This window comes from Antedon mediterranea, chromosome 6 (genome assembly GCF_964355755.1).
Source record: "Antedon mediterranea chromosome 6, ecAntMedi1.1, whole genome shotgun sequence".
Classification (NCBI taxonomy): Eukaryota; Metazoa; Echinodermata; class Crinoidea; order Comatulida; family Antedonidae; genus Antedon; species Antedon mediterranea.
The window spans coordinates 30,499,801-30,513,220 of NC_092675.1; the positions used below are offsets into that span (position 1 = coordinate 30,499,801).

Consider the following 13,420-nt stretch of genomic DNA (forward strand, 5'->3'; position numbering starts at 1 on the left):
TGGTTATCGTCAATAATGATGATGACATTATACAGTATAATATTTTTGGGTAAAATACTGCATTTTTATACTAAATGAATTTGTGTTATACGCACTTGGAAGTTTACATTTTACACCCACGTCCTCCCAATGATTACACTTAGGCTTCCCCCATACGCTATGGTCACACGCTGCTAAATTAGTCTCTTGTCCATCACACTCAACCTCACTAAAATGTATTCTTCCACTGCCCGCTCCAAAAATGTCACTATTTGTAACCTCCGCCGCTCCAAAGCCAAGCTGCCGGCAGACTACATCGGCGTCAAAGCGATCCCAGTTGTCATCGCATACTGTTCCCCATTCCTTGTTGTAGAAGTACTCAATGCGACCCTCAAATGAGTTTAAGCCATCAACTAAACGAACTATAATATAGAAATGTGTTCATCCAAAAAATATATATATTTTCACCAATAGTAAAAAAAAAACAATGCCGCTGAATTGTTGTCGGAAGCGATCACATTTAAACAAGAAAAATAGAAAATAATTACTTGGTTGGAAGAATGATTGGAATCAATAGTGTTAATACATACAATTTGAGTTACAAACCTTTTGGCATACAGCGGACTCCAGCATTATTTTGTTGTCCGCACGATGACGTCATAACACTATGACTACACAAATGTAATTGTGGCTCTGTACCAGTACATTGGACACTACCGAAGTGGATCGGACCGACTCTTTGACCAAATTCAGATCCAGTCACGGCAGAAAGAGCATCCGGGTATTCTAATTGCAGACAGACGACTTTTGCATCTTTCTGGTCCCATCCGTTATCGCAAACCGTACCCCATTGTCCGTCCTTAAATACTTCAACACGACCCTCGCTCTCCAGGGTGCCTTCTGTCAATCGAAGGGTATCTGTAGAAAAAACCATTGTAAATCTATTATTTATTCATCTATTGTGACTATAAATTATCTGCTTATCTGCCGGTATCCTTATTAAGCACCGGGTCAACCCTTGTTTTGATGAACAGGCCTATACGAATAAATAACGGGACATTATTATCTGTTATACATATATTTAAATTTATAAAAGGATTATCTTACAATTTCCGCAAACCACGCCTGCGTCTTCTTTATGACTGCAATCATGTACATTCAAACCATTGCTGCTACAATCAAGGATATTGCTCTCTGATCCAGAACACGCTACATTATCAAGCAGGATGGGTGAGGCAGCATTCCCTTCACCATAGGCGGCACGACCTGGAGCTCCAGTAGCATCTAAATAACCTAGCTGACGGCATACTACTGTCGCATCATGTATATCCCAGTTATCGTCACAAATCGTTCCCCATTCGCCGTTGTAGTAGATTTCAACACGTCCTTCATATTGGCCTAACCCACCAACGAGACGAACATCTTGGTTTTAAAAAATAATCATTCATGTGTTTTATTATAAATAACTGAAACATTAACTTCGTTTGCCATGATTTTAAATCCATATGTTATACATACACACAACATTTTAAAAAAATTATAAAAATCATGATGCTGATTCTGTAAAAAATATTATCAATTAACAAATTATTGAATATGCTCAGATATTTGTATGGCAGTATGTTGAGCCAGACATTTTCTAATTTTTATCGTTAGATTTCCTTTGGTGTCATATCATAATACAATATTTTTGACCATCTTGCATCACTAAATACTGTAAGTAGCTCATAGTATTATCTTACTATTTACACAAATCACTCCAGCATCTTCAGAGTGCCCGCAATTGTGCACATTCAAACCATTGCTGCTACAATCAAGGATATTCCTCTCTGATCCAGAACACGCTACATTATCAAGCAGGATGGGTGAGCCAGCATTCCCTTCACCATAGGCAGCACGACCTGGAGCTCCAGTAGCATCTAAATACCCTAGCTGACGGCATACTACTGTCGCATCATGTATATCCCAGTTATCGTCACAAATCGTTCCCCATTCGCCGTTATAGTAGATTTCAACACGTCCTTCATATTGGCCTGACCCACCAACGAGACGAACATCTTGGTTTAAAAAAATAATCATTCATGTGTTTTATTATAAATAACTGAAACATTAACTTCGTTTGCCATGATTTTAAATCCATATGTTATACATACACACAACATTTTAAAAAAATTATAAAAATTATGATGCTGATTCTGTAAAAAATATTATCAATTAACAAATTATTGAATATGCTCAGATATTTGTATGACAGTATGTTGAGCCAGACATTTTCTAATTTTTATCGTTAGATTTCCTTTGGTGTCATATCATAATACAATATTTGTGACCATCTTGCATCACTAAATACTGTAAGTAGCTCTCAGTATTATCTTACTATTTACACAAATCACTCCAGCATCTTCAGAGTGCCCGCAATTGTGCACATTCAAACCATTGCTGCTACAATCAAGGATATTGCTCTCTGATCCAGAACACGCTACATTATCAAGCAGGATGGGTGAGCCAGCATTCCCTTCACCATAGGCAGCACGACCTGGAGCTCCAGTAGCATCTAAATACCCTAGCTGACGGCATACTACTGTCGCATCATGTATATCCCAGTTATCGTCACAAATCGTTCCCCATTCGCCGTTATAGTAGATTTCAACACGTCCTTCATATTGGCCTGACCCACCAACCAGACGAATATCTTGGTTAAAAAAAAACATTCATGTGTTTTATTAAAAATTACTGGAACACTAACTTCGTTTGCCATGATTTGAAATCCATGTTATACATACACAAAAAATATTTTTTTTTTATAAAATTATGATGCCGATTCGGAAAAAAATATTACCAATTAACAAATTATTGAATATGCGCAGATATTTGTATGGCAGTATGTTGAGCCAGACATTTTCTAATTATTATCGTTAGATTTCCTTTGGTGTCATACCATAATACAATATTCGTAATCATCTTACATTACTAAATACTGTATGCAGTTCAGAGTATTATCTTACAATTACAAACCACTCCAGCATCTTCAGAGTGCCTGCAATCGTTCACATTCAAACCATTGCTGTCACAGTCGAGGATATTGCTCTCTGATCCAGAACACGCTACTTCATCCAGCAGGATGGCAGCATTCCCTTCACCATAGGCGGCACGACCTGGAGCTCCAGTAGCATCTACATACCCTAGCTGACGGCATACTACTGTCGCATCATGTATATCCCAGTTATCGTCACAAATCGTTCCCCATTTGCCGTTGTAGTAGATCTCAACGCGTCCTTCATATTGGCCTGACCCGCCAACGAGACGAACATCTTTTGAAAAAAACATTAACATATTGCACTCTTGTACTTATTCCAATATTCAAAATACTGTAATAATAGAATTGTTATAGCAATAATCTAACAATCATTTGATAGACATGTACACTATGTGAATATCAAACAATTATCTATTTATTAGTTTCTATAGCGTCTCTATTCAGAAACTTTAAATTTGGTTTACAATATCTAAAATATCAGTCACCTGTTATATTAGGCATACTTTTAAAAGTCCAAATAATAAGATAGTATAACGTTAATTTAATTAAATCAGAGCACGTTAAAAAAGTATCTGAAATTCTATAAACGTATAATTAAGTCACTGGCAGTTAGGATCCAACAATCTTAAACGCAAATGAGGCCCCAGAGAACAATTTAACAAATATAATTACTCGTGTAATAGGTTTAAATTTATGTTTAGAATCTTTGATTAAACTAGCAAACTATACAAACTAAACTTACCTGTTTTTACCGAATCAAGCATAACAATAATGGAAAAGCCCACACAAACTTACCTGTTTTTACCGCATCAAGCATAACAATAATGGAAAAGTTCACACAAACTTACCTGTTTTTACCGCATCAAGCATAACAATAATGGAAAAGCTCACACAAACTTACCTGTTTTTACCGCATCAAGCATAACAATAATGGAAAAGCCCACACAAACTTACCTGTTTTTACCGCATCAAGCATAATAATAATGGAAAAGCCCACACAAACTTACCTGTTTTTACCGTCTCAAGCATAACAATAATGGAAAAGCCCACACAAACTTACCTGTTTTTACCGCATCAAGCATAACAATAATGGAAAAGCTCACACAAACTTACCTGTTTATACCGCATCAAGCATAACAATAATGGAAAAGCCCACACAAACTTACCTGTTTTTACCGCATCAAGCATAATAATAATAGAAAAGCCCACACAAACTTACCTGTTTTTACCGCATCAAGCATAACAATAATGGAAAAGCTCACACAAACTTACCTGTTTTTACCGCATCAAGCATAACAATAATAGAAAAGCCCGCACAAACTTACCTGTTTTTACCGCATCAAGCATAACAATAATGGAAAAGCTCACACAAACTTACCTGTTTATACCGCATCAAGCATAATAATAATGGAAAAGCCCACACAAACTTACCTGTTTTTACCGCATCAAGCATAACAATAATGGAAAAGCCCACACAAACTTACCTGTTTATACCGCATCAAGCATAACAATAATAGAAAAGCCCACACAAACTTACCTGTTTTTACCGTATCAAGCATAACAATAATAGAAAAGCCCACACAAACTTACCTGTTTTTACCGCATCAAGCATAACAATAATGGAAAAGCTCACACAAATAATTCTGAATGACGACGTAGTCCCTAGGGGTGACATAATTTGTACAAACACAATGTGTCCTCCAATTCAACTAATATTTCGTTAAAATGTTCTGACAGTGGGTGCGGGAGTGATAGGATAAATGCTCTGATGAGAATTGATATTTGATCGAAAGTGAGTATTGTTAAAGATTACTAATTGTGGCATAGGCAATACTTATGTAGAGGAAGTTTTTAGAATTAACACACTTATTGCTTATTCTATATTTTGGGTTTTTTTTAATGACACGAAAAGTAATATACACCAGGAACTATAATAATTTGATATTGGTTACGGTACTATATTAAAAACGTGGCATTAAATGCTAGGAACTATAATTTGATATTGTTACAGCTACCTCCTCTACTAACACTTGGCTGCTCTTGATAAGCGGATATCATTGGATACTACATTGAAACCATCGAGTTTCCACAAAATTTCCTTGTGATGATACAAGTAAAGCGTTATAATTATAATATAATATAAATATATACTAACAATGTTGATAAAAAAGAGACGCATTTATATACTAATCATTCAAACATTAACCATTGTTAAAAAATAATATGGAATTTATATAAAATATTTAGTTCCATTTGATGATATGACATAATAATCAATGTCTATGTCGCATGGCTATAACTGATTTTAAGATGATATTGAATTTATGTTTTTTTGATCCAATACAAAAGTATTACAGACGTTACGTTGTCTGGGTATGCTTGCGTATGTAACAGACGATTTACTGACAACATATTTCTACCATATGCAAGCCAAAAGTTGGGATGAGATTTGAAATATCTTAATAAATTTTTTTCGTTACTAAAGTTCTAGATAATACATTCTACCTTATAAAATAATAATTGTTATGTTATAGTGTGAATATAGGCCTACTGTAGAAGAACTATTATACTCAACAAACTTGGGTTTTACTGTTTACTACTGCTTTAGTATAGATACTACTATCATCTACCAACACTATAACAACCATTTAACCTTGCTTGTAACAATTACCAGTACTATCTTGTAAAAAGTACTGTACCGAGTTTAGTAATTCCGTTTATTTCAATTTGATAGTGTTGCTTTAAAACATTGGAATATTAATATCTTAAAATATTGTTATTGATAGTCGATAATACAAACGGTATTTTACATGATTCTTTTTAAAATTTTAATTAGTTGTTATTGGAAGTTTCCATAGGTTTCGAACGAATCAAGGTAGTACTGTACTGTACCGTCTCGTAGCATTAGTTGTTATTGGAAGTTTCCATAGGTTTCGAACGAATCAAGGTAGTACTGTACCGTCTCGTAGCATGACTTGTATTGCTCCTGTAAAGTAAACGTAACATTATCTATAGGCCATGTCATTACATAACATAACATTAGATATAGGCCATGTCATTACAAATACATCGTTACCATCAATTGTAAAGTAAACGTAACATTAGCTATAGGCCATGTCATTACAAATACATCGTTACCATCAATTATGTGAGGGCGTGTGGTGATGTGTGTTGGACGTTCGACTACTGACCGTTAGACCGAGGTTCGAATCCAACTCTCGCCGCATTGCTTGTATCCTTAGGCAAGATACTTTACTTACGTTTGCCTCTCTCCACCCAGGTGTATAATTGGGAACCCGGTTAGATCAAGACACAACTTTGCGCTGATTACTAGCTGCATATATGGGAGTATGTTTCCATAGGTGTTTGATCAGGAAATGACTGGGATAATAAAATGTTCAGCACATTGAGAGCTTGCTTATATAAGAATGAACTATTATTATTATTAGTAGTAGTGTTATTATTATTATAACTGTAAAGTAAACGTAACATTAGCTATAGGCCATGATATTACAAATACATCGTTACCATCAATTTGATTACATTGCTTCACTATATTTACAAAATTATCATCAACTTCCATTGTTATTATTTTCGTTGTCATCCATATTAAAATCTTATCATCACGGTAGTCATTTGTCATTTTTATCGTCACATTCCTTTTACAATCCCATGCCATGTTAATGCCTGATGTGGATTCATAATTTACCATACTAACATTAACAACACTCCCACGCTCCTACATTTACCATCACTGTTAATAAAAGTCTTCATTGATGTCATCACGATGGGAAATTTGTTTGTCATCATTCGTCATTAGTATTTAGTAATATTACCTTAGACTTTATCAAAGACGGACAAGTACTTTTAATCAGTTTGATATTCTGAAAGACGTCAACGATGGCTTCTTCATTAATCATCTGAATGATCGAGTCTACTGCGCAGAAGTATCCACATCGACTCCTGCCATCTCTGTGGGTGAATGCAAAGAACATTTATCATAATATTTCAAACCATCAATGCAGTGCATGACTGATGACTGATTTAGCAACATCCCATTTCTAAATGCTTTTGCCGTATCGAAATAGGAAATTAAACAATATTGTACACAAAGGTCTTTAAATGCGCAAAGTCAACCAATTACACAATTATTTACTACATTATTATGTGGACTCATTACTAATAACAGATATTCAAAATCTTGTATGCGCACTAAGATTGTTGATAGCGTTACTTATACTATAGTCAAATATCATTCGGCTCCATCCACATTAAAGATCTTTCAGTTGTTGAAGTAATTTGGCCCGCTGTGTAATAATTATTGAATAGTTTATTTGTTTGTCTTTTTTTATTATTCTTGTTTGACACTTACAAACAATGAACAGCAACGATGTTGTGTTGATTCATTCGTTTACACTTATCAACATCGGATCGTAGTTGCAAAAAAGATTCCACTGAAGTAGGCTTTCCTGAATTATTAGGCCAATCACAGTATTGAAAATGATGTATTTCCCGACGCTTTTGTTTAATCTTGGGAAATAAAAATAATGTTAGAAAATAAAATTTAAAGCAACCAGGCGTAAGAAAATGTTTAACATTTACTTTGATAGTTAGATAACACTTAAATAGTAAAGCCAATACGCATACAATCGGTAGGCCTACCTTTGATAAATGCAATGTTCGTTTTACGATACAACCATGGTGTTCGCTTGAAGCAAGTTGAACAATAAAGGGGCCGACGATTGTTTGAACATTAAACTCTTGTGGAAAATAAGCACCGATCGTCTCAAAATATAAAAATAAATACAATAAATAATATTAAATAAATAAATGTTATTATTCTGGGAAGAATGATAGTTGACATAAAACAACAAACATGATATCATTCCATATAGAAAGTAATGGTCTTTTGTATGCAAAACTAAGAAGCCAATCACACATCAGACTCCTCCTTTTAACTTAATAAATAAGTAGGCCTACAATTACGGCTACTTCGTCCTTTGACCTTTATTGATTTAGAAAATAACTTCATTTTTGCAATGCCTTTATAAAAACCTTTTTAAAAATACATGTTTATATTAATTACCTTATCATTGGTGTCTTCGTTGTTTAACATTACAATGATATGCAAATTATATTCATAAATCAGTCTCCAAAAGTCCGACACTGTGTTTGGCATCGGTGCTTGCGTCACAACATACTTATTATCTTGTTGTCCGTAGCCCTATATGATATAACATGATAGGCTCGTATCTGATCAATTATCTTACATTAACAATACTACAGATGATGTTCAAGACATTTAGGTTATATTTATACATCAACACGCCACAATGTTGTATCACTGTTGGATAAATAAATTGAAGATACAAAAAGTGCTTATTTATGTTGTTATTATTATTTATACATTTTCAGGACGTTGAAATATTATTTTTTCCGTGTATAATTTATACATTTACTTACTGTTCATAGTGACCAATATACAACTGAATCCCAAATCTAAAGTTTATACTGAAATGCATTATATAAATAAAATACATTCTGTAGTCATTAAGTTGGGTCACTGAACTCTTCCATTAAGATATACTTACTTTACAAAACGAAGCATTAATATAATCGTTACGATCCCCATCTGTAGATAATAGAAAAGGTATCGCATTGTCCACTGAAATGTAAAATAAAACTGTACAATAATTTGCCTTCTTCACCACACACATCCTAAATCCCAGTGGGCTAGATTATGAATTTAATAATCATCATTATTATTCAGCATCAGTTGTAGGCCTAATCCTCATCATCATTGTCTTGTTTTTGATCAACCAAATATAATGCAAGTATAGGTTTATCATCATTATCTTCAAGATTATCGACATCACCACTAAGAAATTGAATTACCATTTGTAGACATTTCTTTCTTTTTCAGTCTGTTTTAATTTCAGAAATAATTCGAAAATCAAAAGAAATGTTTTTAAATGTTAATCAATTTGAAATAAATAAATATTTAATTGAATTGTATTGGATACGTACACGGTACTACACGTGGATATCTGTTCTTATTGACGTTTGCACACTTAGTACCTATGCAAGTTGCATCATGCGATGGAAGCGGTGACAGCGCATCTAGAACCTTTAATTAAAAAAAACAATCAACATTTTTGGGGGAAAAGGGATCACAACATTATTAGGTTATATGCATGATATGCATATAACCTCTTGATTCTGTCAAAATCTTTATTTATTTATTTATTTATTTATTTATTTATTTATTTATTCTTTCCTTAGCACTATTTGTCCGTCAATTATCTTGATATCAGTTTCATCTAACTAAGTCAATTTTTCAGAGTATATTCCTTATGGCCAGGAATCGATGTGGTTATGTTTTCACGGTGCGCAATCAAACATTACGCGGTCTACGCGCGATTTAACGAAATCACGTTTGTAATCATATCTTCACAAGCATGAATCACTTTTAAACAAAATTTGGTACTCATAAATTTCAGGTCATATTTCATCATATAGCAATACAATTACGTGCGTAGCGCATATAACGCATGCGTACGCGCGCTTAAAATGTTCAAAATTGTCAGAATTTATTTCTTATTATTGTTGGTTTATAAATTAGATTTCTAATTTCAGTTTATTAGTAACCCTTAGTAATATATATTATCCGAATACTGCAGTTGATTGATATATTACTCACATTCTGCTGTTCTTGTAATCGTTTTCTTCCAAGTCGACTATTGGTTTCTTTCAATTGATTGAAAGAATTCATGAATGCCCCTGTTGGTATATGAGTCGGTTCACAAAATAAACTCTCCAAAATAGTCTCGTAAATAAACACATACTGTTCCTAAAATGAACAATTTAGGTTTCCATTTTAATTGTCTACAAACATAGAAATAATAAACCTGTATAATATTTCAAAAAAGTCTAAAAACTGAAAAAACAACATACTACTCAAGCCATAGTCGTAAGAATCTAAATCATAAATATAGAGATCTAGTACAGATATAAAGGCAGTGTGGCATACCTCTGTCGAAGAATATCGATTGATATAGTATAGTATCGTTAGTTGTACAATTACAGTTGTTGACATTCCCTTACCTGTGTTTGTACCATATTAAGCCTGTTTTCTCTCATTTCTTTCACAAAGTTGTATACATCGATTTTATCCTTTTCTTCAGCCATGTCCAACATAGCATCAATGGTTATTACTATACCAGTCCGTCCAACGCCATCACTTATAATAACAAAAATCAAATCATTTTACCAGTTAAGGTCACTCTTCCACATTAATATTCACTGCAATGCCTTTAATTCTTTTAAATAATACTTTTAACAACGAACTATGACAATGATATGTAATTAGTTTGCCGACAAGTTTTAAAAAATGCGTAATTTAAACTGAAAGTCTGTTGCCGTGTGTTTTTTTTCTACAAAACTGTCTTATTTTAAATTATTTGGAAATGTTTCATTTGGTAATATTAGCATTCTTTAAGATAATTATTAGAAAGATAGAAATTAGTGTATTTCCAATCTCTTTAAATGATATACAACTACTTTAAAATAAGTCTTGTCTTTACCTGCAATGAACTATCACTGGACCAAGAGATGTTTTTGCATCTTTTATTTTATAAATAAACTCAAGTAGAGGTGCTGGAGATGTAGGAAGATGTATGTCCACCCATGCGGTGAATTGGTAATGTCGGACAAATTTCTCTGCTTTGTTCTAATTTGTTAATAATAACATTCAGTCATCTTTAGGTATACCTTCAATTCATTATTTAGTTGGTACTAATTCGTGTAATTTACCTTTAGATCAATATACTTACAGCAATATGCAGAATAGTAAGCCTGTCTACTAGCAAACGTTAAGTTTGCAAACACGGCCGAACTCGAGGTTTGCGAAGACAAAGGTTTCCTAGTAAAGCCGAGGCTAAACTAGGAAATTTTAAACTGTGAGTTTACTTGTTCACCCATATATTCTGATATACTATTTTTACACAACTGTCTGTTATTACCAAAACTGATTTTGACCAAATGTTCATACCATTTTGTCTTCAAAACCAGCCATCAACCTTCACAATATTTAGTGCTCATAAACGTCAGGTCATATTATGCCTATAACATCATACAATAATTTAAAATACACACGCGCACTGCACTGTCCTCTCCACGATTCTGGGTCTGTTTTAACGTGTTACTCCTGGTGGAGGTTGTAACTCTCTCATTTTCTCTTTCTGATTATGTGAACCATTGAAATAGTATCGACTGTTATATGGGTTCTGTTAGATTTCCGGATTGTATGTATTTTCACGTTGCCGAAACACTCGAGTAGATGAGGTATGGCAACCCCAATTATCACATCCGAAACTGTTACCATAAGACAGAAATAAAAAAATAAAATACTTACTATTTTCAACCTGAATGTCCTAATGGTGAAATTTCTATTTACATTTTCGTTTACATTCTGAACAAAAATATCACCATATTTATTTGTTTCCCCTGCTTCAGGCCAGTACTGTATACATTTCATCTACATAAATAAAAATATACAATAAAACGCATAATATTAATTGGATGTTATAGCTTAATAAACTCGTTAATAAGAGCAATAGGTTGCCACTGTGAATAAAGGCAATAGTGAATCATGTGACCTTACCTTATGTTTCTCCACTAGATTTGTAACCATAACAATGATATTGCTTTCTTGCCAAACCATTCTCCAAGTATCATTCACGCTTGCTTCATTTGGACCTGTATGTATTTAATGGCATCATTTAATATGTATAACATTTGGATCTGTATTTATTTAATGGCATCAAACATTTTTAAATGTATTTTAAATATGTAAAATAGTATGATATCTTAATTTCATTTCTATTCAAATCGGTAATTATTCTTGAAATGCATATTTATACATAATAATATTTTTAAAATACCTTGAGATGCAATGTACGCTTTAGGATTGTCGTTAAACTGTAAGATAAATTTTAAAATAAAATCTTTATTTCATGAATAATCATACTCAAAGACGCTTTAAATAGCATATTATTACCCAGGTCATTTTTTTATCAAACACGTATGGAAACATAATCCAATAATACAGCTAGTAATCAGCGCAAAGCTGTGTCTAACCGGCTACCCATTTTATACACCTGGGTGGAGTAAGTAAAGTATCTTGCCTAAGGATACAAGAAATGTAGCAAGAGTTGGATTAGAATCATGATCTCACGATCATTCATCCAACGTCTTATGAAAAATGAGTGATCCAAACTTATTAATAACTTGTTAATATATAACAACTTTGTTTTAACCTTGATATATGAAGCGTTAATATAATCGGATTGACCATCATCAATGTCCTTTAGAATCACACGTGAGTGGTTATCTAGAAGAAAAAGAAAGCCAAATGGTATTACTCAGTAATGTTATCATCACGGGACACGCATTTGACGTATAATAATGATATAAATGTAAGAACAATTATTAAAATAACGTTTTATCATAAAATAATAATGTTATATCTAATCTGCAGACCGTAATACTGTTTCGATCTTAATATATTTTTTTTATCAAAATGCACAATTTCACTTACTGAATTCATATTGTAAAAGTTATAGGTATGATAACTTACACGGTAAGATGTTTCTAAATCTATTCTTATTCGTGTTGTTATACTTATTAGCTTCGGTGCATGGATATAAAAGTTGGCATGCAATATCCTATGTTTTAAAAGGAGCAAAATGTAATATAAAAAATAAACATTACAGATAATAAATTGTGTTTGTTACATTACATGTCATTATAAAAGACTCTAGAACCAACAAATATCGTAAAACTTTAATAAACTCAATTTTACAGATTTTAACCAAGCAACTAAACTCACGTCAAACTCCTTTTGAAAGGTTTCAGTTTTGTGGCCTTTTCTTTTGCGGACGTACCCTTGAAGATCGTGCAAACGTACTGACTGATAGCGGGTTTTTAGTTTCGATTTTGACACAGATTTCTGTGATGGTATTGGTGTAAGTTTCGGCATAGGGTTTTGACCAGGTTTCAGTGAAGTCATAGGTTTCTGAGTACATTTGATTTTCGGGGTTGGTGAATCATTTCCAAGTTCATTTTCATCGGATTCTGTAGACAAAATCATTTAATATTTTAAATAATTTTTTTGTAAATCTTACCCATCCTACAAATTGTTTCTTCTTTCTTTCAAATTTTTGGCTGATAATAATAATATTGTGCAAAAACATTTTAATACTACTAATATAACTTGCTGTGAGAGCAAATAGCATGGTGAAAATTCTCAACGCTGAAATGTAAAACAAACAATATTTATTTAATCGAGTGAATACTTAATTATAGAATAATTATAATTCTAATTTATAGAATACGGTATAATAG

The 13,420-nt window shown here is 33.0% G+C and overlaps 1 protein-coding gene and 1 long non-coding RNA gene across 2 annotated transcripts in view; both read right to left on the reverse strand.

Moving 5' to 3' along the window:
• Positions 1 to 13,420, reverse strand: part of LOC140052575 (scavenger receptor cysteine-rich domain-containing protein DMBT1-like) — a 24,909-nt gene continuing 11,489 nt past the window's right edge. The window contains exons 7-12 of the mRNA XM_072098185.1: positions 2,980 to 3,290; positions 2,356 to 2,675; positions 1,721 to 2,041; positions 1,087 to 1,406; positions 586 to 897; positions 1 to 401 (exon numbers count right to left, since the gene is read on the reverse strand). Coding sequence (XP_071954286.1) covers positions 28 to 401; positions 586 to 897; positions 1,087 to 1,406; positions 1,721 to 2,041; positions 2,356 to 2,675; positions 2,980 to 3,290 — 1,958 coding nt within the window. The 3' untranslated portion in view covers positions 1 to 27. The remainder of the gene's footprint in view (positions 402 to 585; positions 898 to 1,086; positions 1,407 to 1,720; positions 2,042 to 2,355; positions 2,676 to 2,979; positions 3,291 to 13,420) is intronic.
• Positions 5,338 to 7,509, reverse strand: LOC140052621 (uncharacterized). Its single transcript, XR_011845639.1, has 3 exons — positions 7,389 to 7,509; positions 6,853 to 6,988; positions 5,338 to 6,002 (listed from the first exon to the last, which is right to left on the reverse strand). It is a non-coding gene; the product is annotated as an uncharacterized lncRNA (long non-coding RNA).